This window comes from Hemiscyllium ocellatum, chromosome 28, assembly GCF_020745735.1.
Source record: "Hemiscyllium ocellatum isolate sHemOce1 chromosome 28, sHemOce1.pat.X.cur, whole genome shotgun sequence".
Lineage (NCBI taxonomy): Eukaryota > Metazoa > Chordata > Chondrichthyes > Orectolobiformes > Hemiscylliidae > Hemiscyllium > Hemiscyllium ocellatum.
In genome coordinates, this window is record NC_083428.1 from 21,804,697 (window position 1) to 21,823,512 (window position 18,816).

The 18,816-nt window shown below is 40.0% G+C and overlaps 1 protein-coding gene across 5 annotated transcripts in view; it reads left to right on the forward strand.

Moving 5' to 3' along the window:
* The window catches only part of LOC132828933 (phospholipid-transporting ATPase IC-like), a 120,048-nt gene that overhangs the window by 8,661 nt on the left and 92,571 nt on the right, over positions 1 to 18,816 (forward strand). For 3 of the 5 annotated variants that reach the window (XM_060846143.1, XM_060846145.1, XM_060846144.1), the window contains exons 2-4: positions 5,922 to 5,971; positions 6,090 to 6,158; positions 17,698 to 17,789. In XM_060846143.1, coding sequence (XP_060702126.1) covers positions 6,101 to 6,158; positions 17,698 to 17,789 — 150 coding nt within the window. In that variant the 5' untranslated portion in view covers positions 5,922 to 5,971; positions 6,090 to 6,100. Of the gene's footprint in view, positions 1 to 3,135; positions 3,213 to 5,921; positions 5,972 to 6,089; positions 6,159 to 17,697; positions 17,790 to 18,816 lie in introns of those variants that run through there. The other 2 variants (XM_060846146.1, XM_060846147.1) reach the window with 2 other exon arrangements.

Sequence of the window (18,816 nt, forward strand, 5' to 3'; positions counted from 1 at the left end):
TTATGGCAGTCCCAGTCTATGTTTGGAAAGTTAAAGTCCCCTACCATACCCATCCTATTATTCTTACAGATAACTGAGACCTCCTTACAAATCTGTTTCTCATTTTCCCTCTGACTGTTGTAGGAATTTAAGAAATGCCCACACAAAGCAGTCTGCATGTCATTTCAGCGGTTCTAGAAAGGTGTCAAAATCAGAATCATTAGGAAGGGTGGGGAAAACTTGAAATAATGTCTTGTGCAGTTTGTCATCAAATCCTGAAATATTATTAGTGCACAATGTATCTGGATATCATTCAAATTGTGGAATACCTGCAGACAATTTGTTGTGGATAGATGATTTTTAAATCTGATCCACAGTGGGATCCTTATGATGATCCTATGACCGAAGTGACTCAGAATGATGAACTCTTTACATCAGTTGTCAAAGACGATTAATAGTTTTCAAATTTTTTAATTTTAGTTAAAGGCATTCTTATAAAATTAATTCCTTCAATAAAAGATTTAATAATGATTTAATTTGGGTTTTCATATATCAGATTGACAATCACCTGCATCATTACCAAGGTTTAATGATTGTTTTGAGGCTTCATAGCTTGACTTTTCTGCTTTAAAACATTGTATGTAATGGAATACTAGCTTTAATGGCAAGGCATAGACAATGGAATGTTATAGGAGTCTGAGCATGTGGGCTATGGTGAGATTTGTGACAATATTGGATGAAAACTCCAGTGAGCCCCATCTCGACATTGGGAGCATCTCACTGCATCATTTATGGTTTTGCTGAGCAAGAGGTGAGTTTCTCGTTGGGAGTGCCAAATTGCCAAGGAAGGGCGATTACAAATTGATAATCATTTTATTAGCCTGACAATTCACCTCATTACTATTTAACTTCTTATCTTAGTAAATGCTTGGAACCATGTCGGGCAGCTCCGCACTAAGATGTGCACTCCGGTGCACATGGGCTTTTAAAGATGGTATGGTTCAGGGGATGTGGTCTTTCAGTAGAAATCTGCTGAGTGGGGGATTGATCTGCAAACAGCACAGAAACAGTTGTTCTGGAAACAGAATTGGAAGTGAGGAAGAGAAATCAATTGGGCACTAGTTAATGAGGAATGTTTGGTAGGAATGGTGAGAAATTCCGCTGATCTCCGTAGCAAGAAACCCTCCAAAAATTCCACACTGCTTAGACTTAGCCGATAAATTACACAAGTGAAATTATCTAAAGAATGTAGTGTAGGTACTAGTTTAGTGTCACTACTCACTGTGCACTGCTTGGAAAGAGACAGTGTCAGTACAAAGAAAGACTGTAATCAACAGTCTTATAGAACAGCAGGGTGAATTATTTAATCATATGAAGGCATGAAGATGAGGCAGAATAAATAGAAATAGATCTACATCAGGATGTAGAAGATTAAATATAATAGTTATTGGAAAGACATCAGTAGAAACCAATTTTTACAAAGGTGGTTATGAAGCTTCGGAATGTACAAACAAAGGTTGTGATGTTTAAAAATGGTGAGGTCAATGTTTGAAAGTGACATTCATAGACTAAGCTGTAAATCAGAACATTGCTGTCATATTTGGACCCTGAATTTGCTTCCGCATACTCATGCCATCACTAAGCCTGTCTGTTTCCATTTCTATAACTGAGTTTGCTCTGACTTTGCTCATCTGCTGCTGAAATCCTCATTGATACTTTTGCCACCTCCATACTCAACTATTCCAATGCTACCTGTTCCCTCACATCCTACCTAAAATAACCTGACATCATCCAAAACTGTCATTTATATTTTCTGTCTCAGTAATTATTCATATTGCTTGCCGACCTGCACTGGCCCCGTCAAACAATATTTTGATTTTTAAAATCTTTTTGTTTTGAAATCCATGGCTTCACCCTTCCTGTATTCTGTAATCTTCTCTGGCCCTGCATACTCTGGAATTCAACACCCATCTAGATCTAATCTCCATATGCATTCTAGATTGTAATCATTCTATCACTGTGGGCATACCTTTGCTTGCCTCAGCTGCAAGGTTTGAAATTCCGTCAAACTAGCTCTCTGCTTCTCCACTTCACTTTCTCACTTAGGGCGCTCCTTGAAACCCATGTTCCTGATCAAAAAACTTTGACTTAATCTAATTCCTTGTCATATAGCTCGCTGCCATGTTGTGGGAAGTTTTATTGCATTAAAAGCATAATATAACTGCCTGTTGAAAGAGTAAGGTATCGAAGGAAATGAGAACATTATGGGCACATGAAATTGGAATTATTTTAATTGGGGGAACAAACACTCTTTCAGTCAATCTGGGTTTTAGGGATGGACAATAAATGCTGGCTGAGCCAACAATATTCTCATCCTGTGACTGAATAAAAAAAATTCAGTGCCTGTGCTGCAGTTTATTTTATGTTTAGAAATTTCCCTGCTGTACAGCTGCTTAGCACATGGCACATTTATAATAGTTTAAACAAAAAAAACATGATAATTGGTACTACCCATTATAAATTTGGAATCTATAAGAAAAAAAGTTGACTAGAAGTGTGACAACAGGAAGTAAGATTCTGTAACCAGGACATGCACGCAGATGTTAGCATTGTAACATTCAGTGAATATGTAATCACTCTCTGCTTACTCTGTGTTTTCTCACTGACTTTCTGTACAGTCAGTATTCTTGATTTACAAAAAATCTTAATATCTAAAGAAAGGGTTTGGTCACAACACATCTACAATAAAGGCCATTACTTTCAGCAATTACCGTAAATTTCCAAACTGACTCATCAGCCAAGACTTTCAGTTTCACTTCTGGTGTCGACGCCACTCCCACTGACCTCATGTAAAACATGTTATTTCATCTTCAGCTAATCCCAAGGGGCTCAGCTGTCCAATTAAGTGATAGTGTACCAGAACTCCAGAGAGAGAGAGAGAGAGAGAGCGACCTGCCACAACTGTCCTAGTCCAACTGACACACAGCAGAGGGCCCATCTCAAGCCACAGCAAAACCAGCAGCAGAGGAAGAGTTCTGATGAAGAGCCATACAAGACTTGAAACGATAACTCTGTTTCTCTCTGCGCAGCTGCTGCCAGATCTGCTGAGCTTCTCCAGCATGTTTGTTTTAATTTTAGATTTTCAGCGTCTGCGATATTTTGCTCCAATTATACCAGTTGGAGACGCCTTGCAATAACAAGGTGAGAGGCTCCAACAGCAGACTATCTAAAAGGTGAAGTCTAGTTATTGGTCACTGTTGTTCTGTTCTGTCATTTATTAGTGTAGCCCTTATTGCAAATACCCTGCTATTACCACTTGTTTGTGTCATACTGCCTTGACAATGACATGTATGTTTATTCAGCTTTTTAAAACTGAGTAGTTTGCAGACATATACTGAAGCGTAGCAGTAGTAGATTTTGAACTTCTGGAAATCCAGGGCATGAGGAGGTATGATTAGAGCAATAATGGACTGGCCAATTAAAACTGCTATGGACAAAAGCAGTAGTAGTTAGCTGGAATATATTAGATGTATTAGAATGGAAACTGAAGTGGATAGGATCACACTGGAACAAGTGTACAAATCTAGGACAAATGAGAAGAGAAGAATACTGAAGTTAGAAGGATAACGAGGGCCAGAAATAATTTTGTGAAGATGAAGGATGTGTTAACAATAAAGAAATTTATTGAATTTAATATAGGGTACTGTGTCCCAAAGATTGTAGCACACTTGAACCTTTGATGAATACAGATTGTTAATTTTCAAATTTATGATTTAACAAAACTCAAAGTTAGCTTGGACTATCAACTGGCCCAAATGTCTTGCTTCTTTAGCATTTCGTTTGGCTCAATATGCAATCATGTTTTTGCAAAAGTTATGATGAGCCAGTTCAGTTTGGGTATTAATGGAATGTGCGGAGTAACACCTGGAACTCCTGTGGTTCCCACAGTAACTTTACTGTCTGTTTTATTGAGACAATATATTCACTGTGAGGTGTGCTTTGTATGAATGATACATGAAACAATCATTTTACTTTTAAAGACATGTTCAGCTGATTGAAAGCCCTCCCTTTTATTTTAAGTTCCTTCTACATTCCTTGCTTCTTCCTTGATTTCGTCCATCTCAGTTGGTAGCTTGTTGAGAGGTTGGTCACTGCAGATGAATGAGTTTAAGATCCTCACAAAAGAAATATGAGAGAGGGTAGGAGAAAATTTAACTTTATTTTTAGGACAAGTAGAGCCCATGTGCGACAGAAGTGGAAAATGAATCAGCAATTCTTAAAATGGGAGTTACATAAATATTCAAAAAAATATTTTTAAGTGCAGAGAATGGGACTGGAAAGTGAAATGTTTCAGACAGCAGCGACAGTGTTGCTGGAAAAATGTATGATTAAATTGGGATGTCCCACATTTTTCACTTTTATTTTAGTCTGTCGTAGCCTTGTCCTGACATGTACAAAATTACCTTTTCAAGGAATTGACACAAATAGTTCTTCCAAAATCAAGTTGGACAAATTTCATTGTTTGAAATCTGGGTGAATTGTGTTTTCGGTATGGAAATGTCAGTCCATTATTACTGCAGATTTTGTCTTCCAAACCACTGTGTTTGAATAGCGTAAAGTCTGCTAAGGGAATGTCAACTAGAAATGAGACAGTAAAAATTAGGTGGGGAACTGATTGAGTTAGATGTGAAGTACTTCCCACAGTTATTTTACTGTGTTTTACTGATGCAACATGTTCACTGTGGGGTGTGCATTGTGGGAATAAGTCATGAGACAATCATTTTACTTTTGAAGGCATGGTCAGCCCTTCCTTTATTTTAAGTTCTTTCTGTACTTCTTGCTTCTCAATTCCTTGCTTGTATCTGTCTCAGTTGGTAGTTTGCTGGGGAAGTTTGAACACCAAGATGAACTTGTTAGATCAAATGGTCTGCTTCTGTATAACTAATACAAACTTTATGGGGTTTCTAAATGTAAAATTTAAATTTGGCTATTGAATTAAAGTGGCGCAAAAGGGCTTACCCTGCAGATCCTTTTAGAAGCCAGTGTTGTAATGGTCTGTCACTTGGTACAATTGTACAGAGCCAAAGATTGAAAAGCTGCAACTCATTTGAGGTATTTGAATGACATCATGAATTTGGATTAAAATGTTGAGTGTTTTACATTGTTTTCTAAAGCTAAAATTCGTAATAACCTTGAACATATTCCTTAAGAGGTCATTTTGTTAATAATGAGTAAACAAAAAAATCTAAGCTTTGCAGAGTATTTCTGCCTTTACTGCTGATTGTCCAGTGTTCTATGTGTCTCTAAATTGCAGGGAGTATGTTTAGCAATAAGAAATCAGACCTGAAGTCTAAGCTCGGCCGTAGGGTTGGAGGAGATTACAGAGGCTTAATGTCAGGTTGTATATATTCTAAATGTTTGTAAGAAACAATGTTAAATTTCTTTTTAATGTCCATTTGGATATGATGCATAAATGCAGCTGAGGTGACTATTAAATCACAAAACTGGACAAAACATGAGACTGGATTGAGGACATAGACCAAGGTCAAGCCCTCCAACCAGCTGTATCTCATTTTTAGTGTTGCAATTTGTGTATTTTTATTAATAAACTACCATATTACAAAGTTAAAATATATTTGAAGGAATTTAAAATACCACTTGTAGCAATTTAGAATTACAGCCTTAATGGCTTCCATTTAAAAAACATTCAATTGTAAAAAATAACTAACTGTAAAACTGTTGAGCTTCCATGGAGACTGTTCCAAAATTGAAATTCTTACTGGGATCTCAATTTCTCATTAATCTGTCTCAAAGATTAATGAGAACCATGGTACCTAAATGTAGGAAGTGTACTGAGACATCATAAATTAGACCAGCACAATGTGTTTCTATTATCAAAGCAATATTTTGCATGTGTTAATTTTCATCCGTTCTATTTACAGTGTAGTTGGCTGAAGTGAATCCTAGGTTAACCCTGCTGGGAGGGTTCCAGGTACGAAACATTTCCTTCTGTAATTTAGTCCTGTATTGTACTTCTAGCTTATGGTATATTATATGTTCTCAGTTTTAACCTTGAGTTTATTAAGTAGCTATTTTTATTTTTTTGACAGGAATTTCCATAATGACCACTTTTGAATGTTCAAATTCAAATAATTTTGAGACATTTCAACTAAGGAAAGGTAATGTATTTGTACATTGATGTTACATGCTCAGTGCTATTATCTGTTAGAATTGTATACTGGCACCTAGTGCTGGGGTGTGGAGTATTTGAATGTGAATTTACAAACACTGAAACTTTTTGCACTTTAATCTCAGTTATTTGAAGGTGACTTAAGTCAACAGCTCAATACACTGAGAAATGTGAAAAAGTAAAAGTGTGTGGTTGGCTGGAGTGGAATCAGCAGAGATCTGAGAGAAGTTGGCACTGCCTGCACTCAGAACAAAGGTTTAGTGTTCCCCAGATGCTGACAGGGATAGAAATTAAGAAAGATAATACAATTGAAAGTCAAGATGAATAGGAAAAGTTTAGAATGGATCTGAGAAAACAAATATGAAAAGCAAAGAGAGTATGGGGAGAGAGAGCATCTATCATAAAATCAAATACAAAATTCTTTTTGAAGTGCACATATTGTAAAAGAGTAGTAAAAGGAGGAAATGGGCCAAGAAACCAAAAAAAGGTTTTTGAGGCTAGGTGTGGTTGAAGTAATGAAAGAACACTTTGAATCTGTTTTTACCAAGGAAGAAAATGCTCTTGGCGAAAGAGAAGGCAATTGAGACACTTGAAAGGTTTAGCATTGACAGGAAGGACCAATCAGATAGACTGTCTGTACTTAAAAACAATAAGGCACCAAGGGAATTGAAAATGTAATATCCTGTTTAAAAATATTTGTAAAGCTAAACTACAGGCCAGTTAGTTCAACCTTGATGATAGGGAAGTTTTTAGAAACAAGAATTCAGAACAACTTAATAGTCATTTGGGAAAATGGGGTTAATTTATTAAAGATTTGTTAAGGGCACGTCATGTTTAACTACCTTGCTTGATTTTTTTGATTTAGTAGCAGAATATTGGTAATGGTAGTGTTATTTGTGGTATACATGTATATCCATAAGAAACTTGATACTCTGTTACATCAGAAAGCTGAGAGCAAAGTTATAGCTTGTGGAATAGTAGAGACAGAAGCGACATGGATCTGATATTGGCTATGTGACAGGAAAGAAAGAGTATCAGTGAATAGTTTTTTATAGACTAAAGTATTGTTTATCATGGAGTTCCCCTGTTTTCCTTGATGTACATGGTAAAGTTAACATTGCTGTAAGAGTTAACCCACCATAGAACTGCTCTGTAATGAAAGAGAGAGAACTGGTGGTGGTTTAAGCAAAGGATCACCAGGTCTCAGGTGAGGGGAGAGGTTGAGGCGGAAAACCTTTCAAGGTAACCTCAGCCAGTGTGAAAATTGAACCCACGTTGCTTGCATCACTCTACATTGCAAACCAGCTGTCCAGCCAACTGAGCTAAACTGACTTCCCCTCCAGCCTGATGTTTAGTAATGACCTTGACCAAACTTTGTAGTTATTCAAAACATGGAAGTAATGTGAAACATGATGAGGATGGCGTAGAATTTTAAAAGGACCTAGACAGTTTGGTGGTGAAGTGTCAGATGAAATGTAATGCTGGGAACCTGTTCAGTTTCTCATTTTGGTTGGACAAATGTGGAAAGATGACAGAAAAGAAAGTTTACAACTCTAAAGGGCGTGCAGGAGCCAAGAGACCTGGGTGTATAGATGCACAAGTCAGTGATGGTGGAAGGACAAGTTAAGAGTGTAGTTACTAAACCATGTAACATTTTGGCTTTTAACTAATGGAGCATAGCATGCAAAAACAAGGAAGTTATATTAAACCTGTATAAAACACTGCTCCGTCCTCAATTGGACCATTAGATTTTGGGCAGCAACTTGTAGGAACGATGTAATGGCTTTAACAAGGATGCAGAATGATTTCAGAAGTAGTTCCAAACATGAGGAGCTCTGGTTCTGTGAAAAGATTGGAGGATTGGGACTATTTCCCTTGCTGCAGATAACGTTGAGATGAGATTTGGTAGAAGCATCCAAAATCATGAGGCGTCTCAGCTTGGAAAAACTGTTCTCATTGGTGGAAAGAACAAGAGCTAGAGGGAATAGATCTCAGGCAACTGGTGAAATAAATGACGACAACATGAGAAAACCATGCTTCACACAATGAGTGGGTATGACCTGAACTGCAGTGTTTGAGACGAGTGGAGGCAGGGCCAGTTGAATATTTCAGAAAGGAGTTGGATCATTACCTGGAAAGGATAAATAATTACAGGACTATAGGGAAATGGAAGAGGAATGGCACCAGATGACTTGTTCCTGGCTGCACAAACATGATGGGTTGAATAGTCTCCTAGAGTGCTGTAACCACACTGTATTTCAAAGGCCCCTTCTAATTTTAACTCTAACCCAGCTTTTACCCACTGACTTGGAGACACCAGGAAAAGAAGGTACTGATGGTCTTACGAATATCAATAAATATGGAATTACTTCACCCAGCTCTTCCATTTAGGGCTGTAATTATAGCTCAGTGAAATCACCCTTGCTTCTGAGTCAGAAAGCTGTGGATGCAAGGGAATTCAGCACAATATCTCAGCTGACATTCCAATATAGTGCAGAGCTGTGTTTCAGATTAGACATTAAACCCAGAGCCTAGGAGCCACCACTAAGTGGACATTAATTCCCCTACGACAACATTTTGAGATCAGGAGAGCTTTCTTCAGTGCCTTGAACAAAGTGTGTTTCTCATTAACATCAAAAAACAGATCATCAGATTATTATTACGTTGGTGTTTGGGGGACCTTGCTGTGTGCAAATTCACTCCGCCGTTGCTATATTATAACAGTGATGACACTTCAAAAAGGGAAATACTCAATTAGTCTGTGGCAAAGATACTAGAAATGTCATATGTTAAAAGGCTTCAAGATGCTCTTGGTATCTTGCTGGATTGGCCCATTCTACTGTTTAAAATGGAGCAGTTGTAAGACAATACTGTTTGGGGCTTTTTTGAGATGTTATATGTAGTGTAGATATCGGAGAACCAGTGGGTGAGGTGTATTTGCATTGTTAGAAGGCTTTTAGAGTCATAGAGATGTACAGCATGGAAACAGACCCTTCGGTCCAACCTGTCCATGCTGACAGATATCCTAACCCAATCTGGTCCCATCTGCCAGCACCTGGCCCATATCCATCCAAACCCTTCCTATTCATATACTCATCCAAATGCCTCTTAAATGTTGCAATTGTACCAGCCTCCACCACTTCCTCTAGCAGTTCAGTCCATACCCGTACCACCCTCTGTGAGAAAATGTTGCCCCTCAGGTCTCCTTTATATCTTTCCCCTCTCACCCTAAACTCTTGGCCTCTAGTTCTGGACTCCCCAACCCCAGGGAAAAGACTATTTACCCTATCTATGCCCCTATAATTTTGTAAACCTCTATAAGGTCACCTCTCAGCCTCTGATGCTCCAGGGAAAACAGCCCCCGCCTGTTCAGCCCCAGCCTATGGCTCAACTCCTCCAACCCTGGCAACATCTTTGTAAATCTTTTCTGAACCCTTTCAAGTTTCACAACATCTTTCCGATAGGAAGGAGACCAGAATTGCATGCAATATTCCAAGTGGCCTTACCAATGTCCTATACAGTCGCAACATGACCTCCCAGCTCCTGTACTCAATACTCTGATCAATAAACGAAAGCATACCAACCACCTTCTTCACTATTCTATCTGCGATATTACTTTCAAGGAGCTATGAACCTGCACTCCTCCAAGGTCTCTTTGTTCAGCAACTCTCCCTAGGGCATTACCATTAAGTGTATAAGTCCTGCTAAGATTTGCTTTCCCAAAATGCAGCAATTCGCATTTATCTGAATTAAACTCCATCTTCCACTTCCCAGCCCATTGGCCCATCTGGTCCAGATCCTGTTGTAATCTGAGGTAACCCTCTTTACTGTCCACTACATGTCTGATTTTGTTGTCATCTGCAAACTTATTAATTGTACCTCTTGTGCTCGCATCCAAATCATTTATGTAAATGACAAAAAGTAGAGGACCCAGGATCGATCCTTGTGGCCCTCCACTGGTCACAGGCTTCCAGTCTGAAAAACAACCCTCCACCACCACCCTCTGTCTTCTACCTTTGAGCCAGTTCTGTATCCAAATGGCTAGTTCTCCCTATATTCAATGAGATCTAACCTTGTTAATCAGTCTCCCATGGGGAACCTTGTTGAACACCTTACTGAAGTCCATATAGATCACATCTACCACTCTTCCCTCATCAATCCTCTTTGTTACTTCTTCAAAAAACTCAATCAAGTTTGGGAGACACGATTTCTCATGCACAAAGCCATGTTGACTATCCCGAATCAGTCCTTGCCTTTCCAGATACATGTACATCCTATCCCTCAGGATTCTCTCCAACAACTTGCCCACCACCGACATCAAGCTCACCAGTCTATAGTTCCCTGGCTTGTCCTTACCACCCTTCTTAAACAGTGGCACCACGTTAGTCAACCTCCAGTCTTCCGGTGCCTCATCTGTGACTATCAATGATACAAATATCTGAGTGAGAGGCCCAGCAATCACTTCTCTAGCTTCCCACAGAGTTCTTGGATACACCTGATCAGGTCCTGGGGGTTTATCCACTTTTATGCATTTCAAGACATCCGCACTTCCTTCTCTGTAATATGGACATTTTGCAAGATGTCACCATCTATTCCCCTACAGTCTATATCTTCCATATCCTTTTTCACAGTAAATACTGATGCAAAATACTTGTTTAGTATCTCCCCCATTTTCTGTGGCTCCACACAAAGGCCGCGTTGCTAATCTTTGAGGTACTCTATTCTCTCCCTAGTTACCCTTTTGACCTTAATGTATTTGTAAAAACCCTTTGGATTCTCCTTAATTCTATTTGCCAAAGCTATCTCATGTTCCTGTTTTGCCCTCCTGATTTCCCTCTTAAGTATACTCTGACTTCTTTTATACTCTTCTAAGGATTCTCTTGATCTTTCCTGTCTATACCTGACATATGCTTCCTTCCTTTTCTTAACCAAACTCTCAATTTATTTAGTCATCCAGCATTCCCTATACTCCTACTGCCTTTATACTCTCTTAAGGATTCACTCGATCTATCCTGTCTGTACCTGACATATGCTTCCTTTTTTTTCTTAACCAAAACCTAAATTTCTTTAATCATCCAGCATTCCCTATACCTACCAGCCTTTCCTTTCACCCTAACAGGAATATACTTTCTCTGGATTCTCGTTATCTCATTTCTGAAGGCTTCCCATTTTCCAGCCGTCCCTTTACCTGCGAACATCTGCCCCCAAACAGCTTTCGATAGTTCTTGTCAAATACCGTCAAAATTGGCCTTTCTCCATTTTAGAACTTATTTCCCAAGAGTAGGTCAAGTTTTGCACCATCTCTAGTAGGTACATCCACACACTGAATCAGAAAATTGTCTTGTGTACACTTAACAAATTCCTCTCCATCAAAACCTTTAACACTATGGCAGTCCCAGTCTATGTTTGGAAAGTTAATATCCCCTATCAAAACCACCCTATTATTCTTACAGATAACTGAGATTAGATTAGATTACTTACAGTGTGGAAACAGGCCCTTCGGCCCAACAAGTCCACACCGACCCGCCGAAGCGCAACCCACCCATACCCCTACATTTACCCCTTACCTAACACTACGGGCAATTTAGCATGGTCAATTCACCTGACCTGCACATCTTTGGACTGTGGGAGGAAACCGGAGCACCCGGAGGAAACCCACACAGACACGGGGAGAACGTGCAAACTCCACACAGTCAGTGGCCTGAGTCAGGAATTGAACCCGGGTCTCAGGCGCTGTGAGGCAGCAGTGCTAACCACTGTGCCACCGTGCTGCCCAGATTGTATGTGATGTTGAGATGAGATGGTTCAGATGAGGCGATGGAGAGTTACAGATTCGTGAGGAAGGATTTAAAGTGAGAGTTAAGAAGAACAAGGAAGGGACATAAAAAGTCTTTAACAGGTAGAATAAAGGAGAACTCTAAAGCTTTCTGTAGGTATGTGAGGAATAAATGGATGACTAGGGTAGGAATAGGACCAGTCAAAGACAGAAGTGGGAAGTTGTGTGTGGATACTTTGGAGATCGGAGAGGTGCTAAACAAATATTTCTCATTCCTTTTCATTCAGGAAAGGAGAATATTGTAGAGGAGAAGAATTGGGTTATGGGATATTAGACTAGAAAGGATCGAGGTTTGTAAGGAAAAGGTGTTATCAATTCTAGAAGGAGTAAAAATAGACAAGTCTCCAGGGTTGGATAAGATTTATCTAAGGATTCTCTGGAAAGCTAGGGAGGAGATGTTGGAGCCTTCGGCCTTGATCTTTGAGTTGTCATTGTCTACAGGTTTAGTACCAGAGGATTGGAGGATTGCACATGTTGTGTCCTTGTTTAAGAAGGGCAGTAGAGATGACCCAGGTAATATAGACCAATGATCTTATGTCTGTTGTTGGAAACGTTTTGGAAAGGATTATAAGAGAGAGGATTTATAATCATCTAGCAGGCAACAATTTGATTGCAGATAGTCAACATGGCAAGTCATGTCCCACAAACCTCATTGAGTTTTTTGAGAAGGTGACCACGCATTTAGATGAGGGTAGGGCAGTTGACGTGCTGTCATGGACTTCAGTAAAACCTTTCATAAGGTTTCACATGGTAGGCTGTTGAAGAAAATGCAGAGGCATGGGATTGAGGGTGATTTAGCAGTTTGGATTAGAAACTGGAAAATATTCAGCCTGGAGTCCGGTTACTAGTGGTGTGCCACAAGGATCTGTTTGGGACCACTGCTGTTTGTCATTTTTATAAATGACTTGGACACAGGCATAGGTGGATGAGTTAGTAAGTTTGCAGATTATACTAAAGTCAGTGGAGTAGTGGACATTGTGGGAGAATGTTGCAGGTTGCAAGGGGACTTGGATAAACTGCAGAATTGGGCTGAGAGATGGCAAACAGACTTCAATGTGAGGTGATTCACTTTGGGAAGAATAACAGGAAGGCAGAGTACTGGGTTAATGGAAAGATTCTTGGTAGTGAATGTGAAGAGGGATCTTGGAGTCCATGTACATAGATCCCTGAAAGTTGCCACCCAGGTTGATAGTGCTGTTACGAAGGCATGTGGTGTGTTAGATTTTATTGGTAGAGGGATTGAGTTCCAGAGCCATAATGTCATGCTGCAAATATATGAAACGCTAGTGCGGCTGCACTTGGAATATTGTGTCCAGTTCTGGTCACCCCATTACTGGAAGGATGTGGAAGTATTGGAAAAGGTGCCGAGGAGATTTACCAGGATGTAGCATGGTCTGGAGGGAAGTTTATATGAGGAAAGGCTGAGAAACTTGGATCTGTTCTCGTTGGAAAGAAGAAGGCTAAGAGGGAATTTGATAGAGATATACAAAATGACCAGAGGATTAGATCGGGTAGACAGTGAAAGCCTTTTTCCGAGGATGATGACGTCAGCTTGTACAAGGGGGCATAGCTGCAAATTGAGGGGTGATAGATTTGAGACAAATGTCAGAGGTAGGTTCTTTACTCAGAGAGTGGTAAGGGCGTGGGATGCCCTGCCTGCCAATGTAGTTAACTCAGCCACATTAGAGACATTTAAACAGTCCTCGGATAAACACATGGATAATGATGGGGTTGTATAGGGGGATGGGCTTAGGTTAGTTCACAGGTCAGCACAACATCGAGGGCCGAAGGCCGTGTTCTGCGCTGTATTGTTCTCTGTTATATGTTCTATACCTGGCATATTATGTATTGTTTTGACCTCCTTATCTCAGGAAGAGAGTACTTGCCACAGACAGTGTGCAACCAAGGACCACCATCCTAATTCCTCAGACGGTAGAATGTTCTTATGAGAAGTGATTGAGAAAACTGGGCTTGTATTCTCTTGAGTTTCAGAGAATGAGAGGTGATCCCATTGAAATTATAGAATTCTTACAAGATTTGACAGGATGGAAGTAAATAGGATCTATCTTCTGATTGGTGACTTTAGAAATAGGAGATATAATCACAGAGTAACGGGTAGGCCGTTCCAAACTGGGATGAAATTTGATGTTTTCACTTTGAGAATATTGAATCTTTGGAACTCCTTAACCCTGAACTCTGTGGAAGCTGAATCATTGTGCATGATCAAGACAGAAAGTACTTTTTTCCTAGAGAGCATTGACAACCAGAGAAGCACAAGGAAGTGGCATTGAGGTAAATGATTAATTGAATTATGGAGCAGACTTGATAAGCTGAATGGCTGACACCTCCTCCAATCTTCCGAAATTTTATTTGTTCTGCAAGCTTTGTGGCTCTGAAGAATCTGAAGTTTGGGATGCTAGCAGAACCCCACCCCTTGGGAAAGTGATCATATAAAGGGCTGGACTGAAGAGTAGCGCAGTGCAGGTTGCATGTTAGTATTTCACACCCGTAGCAAATTCCTGATTGTAGGCCAACCTGGGGATGACTAGTCTTCCTCCAAGAAAGGAGAGAGAAGACTGCCAGTCTCTATGGATGCAGGAGCATCCCTTCCCGCAGTTAGTCTCTGACCAAGGCAGCTTATAGAATGTGAGAAAAATGCAGGAAGAAAATTGTTTTGAAGAGTATAAAAGTTAGTTGCATCGTAGAGGCAACGCGTACTTTGCTTTCAGATTTAATGCAACATTTGTTTCCAAATATGAACAGTAACACTTTTGAAAGCATTAATAATTATAACAGGACATAATAAGGTTAGGAAGTCATCTGCAAGGTATAAGTTATGTTTTGTGTATTGTTTCAAGAAATAAAAGTTCAGTGGATGAATCCCTTGTTTTGAAATGAGTTCTCAAGAAGTGTCACTGGAACCGAAACATTAACTGTGATTTCTCTCCACACGTGTTGCCAGACCTGCTGAGTTTTTCCAGCAATTTCTGCATTTGTTTCTGAATTCCAGCATTCACAGTTCTTTCATTTTTGTTTGTTCAGGATTAGTCCCTTGGTTTGAACTATGGTTAATGCACTGCTATCCCTTGAACAGTTCTCTGAGCTGACCTTCTGGTTCTTTTCACTTTACATACATAGAGAGGGATTATTGTGTAGATATAGGTTCAGACCTTTCATCTTCTGCATTTTTTGCATTTATCTGAAAATGGTGTGAATTACAGCAGCATTCTAGCATAAGACTCTTATTTTCGATGCTTGGTTTTAATGCTCAGCATATAGCCAAAGCTGATATCAAATTCTGCAGCTGGCATGGTATTACACTAATGTTAGGGACATTTAATCTAGTGTTCTTCATTAGAGCATTCATAATAGTACAGAAAGCACACAAAACTCCTGCTATCTAATACTTTGAATTCCATTATGAAGCGTTGTGATTTAATACAGAGGGTATAGTGTCAGATTTAGAGTATTGCCGGCCTCAAGCAGTGCAGAGTTATACTGGAAGCTCTGCATTGCTCAAACAAATTGAGGAAAACACAAATTTTCAATTTAGCAAGAAATGAGTGGGTAAGCTGGGTCTTTACTAACACTAAAGTATTAATTTTGAATAAAGCAGACTGAGCCCTCCTTTGGCAGAGACTTGCTAGGATTTGGCAGTGATTTCAGTCTGATCTTCTGTTGCTTGCTGAGTGTTAAGGCACATCAGCAATCATTTTGTAACAAAGGAGAAAATTATACTCAGCCTGTTAATTTCAAAATGTATCCTCAGAGAGCAACAGGGGGTTGCTGTCCATTTTATAGATAATGTCCTGACTATATCATATTTTTAAACCATTTACATTAGCCTTGAAATGGTCTGCTTAATATTGTATTCCACATATTGCAAGCTCCTGAGCAATGTTTTCAATGATGATGTGACTGTGCCATTTGCAGACCCTGCAGTGTGGATTCACTTTTCACTGCTGGCACCCATTGGTCTCCCGTAGTACTGTTCCCAGCAAGATTAATTGGTAGTACAGAACTTGAGTGTTGATGATAAAAGGCACAACTTGTCAAAGCTTTTTATCTTGCACTCATCAGGTCAATTTCCAAAATACCAATTCAAGGGAAAACCTATGCTGCTGTCAATCATAGTCCACTTGTCAAACAATCTCCTGTCATGTTACATGAATGTTAGTTTTGCACTTGAATTAGTTTTCTTTGAAATTGTCCTAATGAGTGTAAGATGGAAAGCTTTGACAAGATGTGGAGGTGCCGGTGTTCGACTGGGATGAACAAAGTTAAAAATCACACAACACCAGGTTATAGTCCAACAGGTTTATTTGGAGGTACTAGCTTTCAGAGTGTTACTTCTTCATCAGGTGGTTGTGGAGCAGGATAACACAACACAGAATGTATAGCAACAGGATTGTAGTGTCATAGAAGGTAATATTAAACAAATTTAGCTTAAGTCCTTCATCTTTTAGAATGATCATGATCGTTTGGTTCCTTCATATGTAATCCCCAGAAGTTTCTTAAAGATACACTTTCAAGATAACTTTAACAATAGTTGCCATCTCAGTTCAGATAATGCATTGAAGGTGTGAGGTTAAAGTCTGTCAGTGTTAGGTCAGACTGATTCTATTTCTAAAATGGGATTTCCAGAATCTTATATGGATTTATGCAGTTTTTGAGCAAAATGAAATATAATTCTGCAAATACAAATTCACTCCACAAACTTATATGTGTGTACATGCAGGGGACACTGAGTGTGTGTGTGTGTACCTGAGTGAGAGTATAGTGCAGTGGGGTCACCTGTAGTGTGAATGAACCCAATGTCGCGGTTGAAACCATCCCCATAGGTACCAAACTTGGCTATCAGCCTCTGCTCGGCCACTTTGTGTTGTTGCCTGTCCCGATGTCCACCTTGGAGGATGGTCACCTGAAGGTCCGAGGCCAAATGTCCCGGACAACCGAAGTGTTCTCCGATTGGGAGGGAACACTACTGACTGGTGATGGTTGTGTGATGTGCATTCATTCGTTGCTGCAGCCTCTGCTCAGTCTCACCAACGTACCATACCTCAGGGCATTCTTGCCTGCAGCTTATGAGATAGACAACATTGGCCGAGTCACATGAGCACCTGTCTTGTACATGGTGGGTGCTGTCCCCACATGTCATGGTGGTATCCATGTCAACACCCTGACACAGATACCACATTTACACGTGGGGACACCACCCACCAAGGAGAATCATATCGGACTGAAAATGTTAATTCTATTTCTCTCCACAGATGCTGTCAGACTAACTGAGTTTCTCCAGCATTCTTTATATTTGTTTATTTCAGAGTTCTAGCATTCATAGTATTTTGCTTTTTTTCTCTGTGTATCTTGTTACTTACCTTCAGCCAGCTTGTTCTCTATCTTAGTGATATTAATAGGGAGAGAGTAACTTTGATGGGAACAGTGTCAGTCAGAATAGAGCAGGAGACAGCAGTGGGGTCAGGAGTGGCAGAGGAGAGAGCAGTGAGAGGTTGTAATGAGCAGAGAAAATTCGTATTAATCTTTGCCATATACTGGAAACTGTGTCCCTCCAAAAGGCAGAAAATACGTAATCAGATATAAAGAGGAAAGGTTCTAAGGATTGAGACAGATAGTCTGCGAAAATCAGTAGATAAACCATAAACCCAACGGATGTTGAATTTCTACTTTGCAGACCAAACCTGGGAAGTCAGAGCTAACAACAGGACATATCACACCCAAGTCAAGGAACCTTTCTTCCTCTGCTTTAAGACAAGGAAATATGCTGTAAGTTTCTTTCTCTTTTTTGAGTAGTCTACAATGAATACCTCAAATCTGATATTTCACGTTAGCAAGTCTTTCCTGCTGAGCCAAAAACATAAACGCATTTTCAATCCAGAAGCTTTCTTGGAAATGGCCCTGGTTAAATGTGTCGTTAGGGTTTTGCTCGTACTTTCACAAATGTAATAGGAGCAGCTTCAAGCATATCCCTGCTTGATATTCTCAGAAAATATATTCCTGAATATTTTATATTGAAAATTACTGTACTTATGCAGACATAAAGACTTTAGATCTATTTTTATGCACTGACCTAATTGACTTGACCAAATCTTCTTTGACCTTGTTTCCAGTAAGGACTGCATTCAATCCTTCCAGTTTCTCCATCTCCAATGTATCTGTTCCAATGATACCACTTTCCATTGGGATGCCTCAGATATGTTTTCCTTTTTCCTGAACTGAGGATTAACCCATTATTGTTGACAGGGGCTTCAACCATACCTAACCCATTTCCTCCACTTCTGCCCTCACTCCTTCCCTTCCCTTCCCTTCCCTTCCAGAACTAGAATAATGTTGGCAAAAATGAGGACTGCAGATGCTGGAGATTAGAGTCGAGAGTGTGCTGCTGGAAAAGCACAGCAGGTCAGGCAGCATCCGAGGAGCAGGAAAATCAACATTTCGGGCAAAAGCACTTCATCAGGAATGAGGCTGGGATCCTTGGGGTGGAAGATAAATGGGAGCGGGGGGTGGGGGCTGGGGGAAGGTAACTGAGAGTGCAATAGGTGGATGGAGGTGGGGTAATGGTGATAGGTCAGAAACGTGGGTGGAACAGATAGGTGGGAAGGAAGATGGACAGGTGGGACAGGTCGTGCTGAGCTGGAAGGTTGGAACTGGGATAAGGTGGGGAAATGAGGAAACTGGTGAAATTCGTATTGATGTCATGGGGTTGGAGGGTACCAAGGCGGAAGAGGAGGCGTTCTTCCTCCAGGCATTGGATTGTAAAGGAGTGGCGATGGAGGAGGCCCAAGACCTGCAT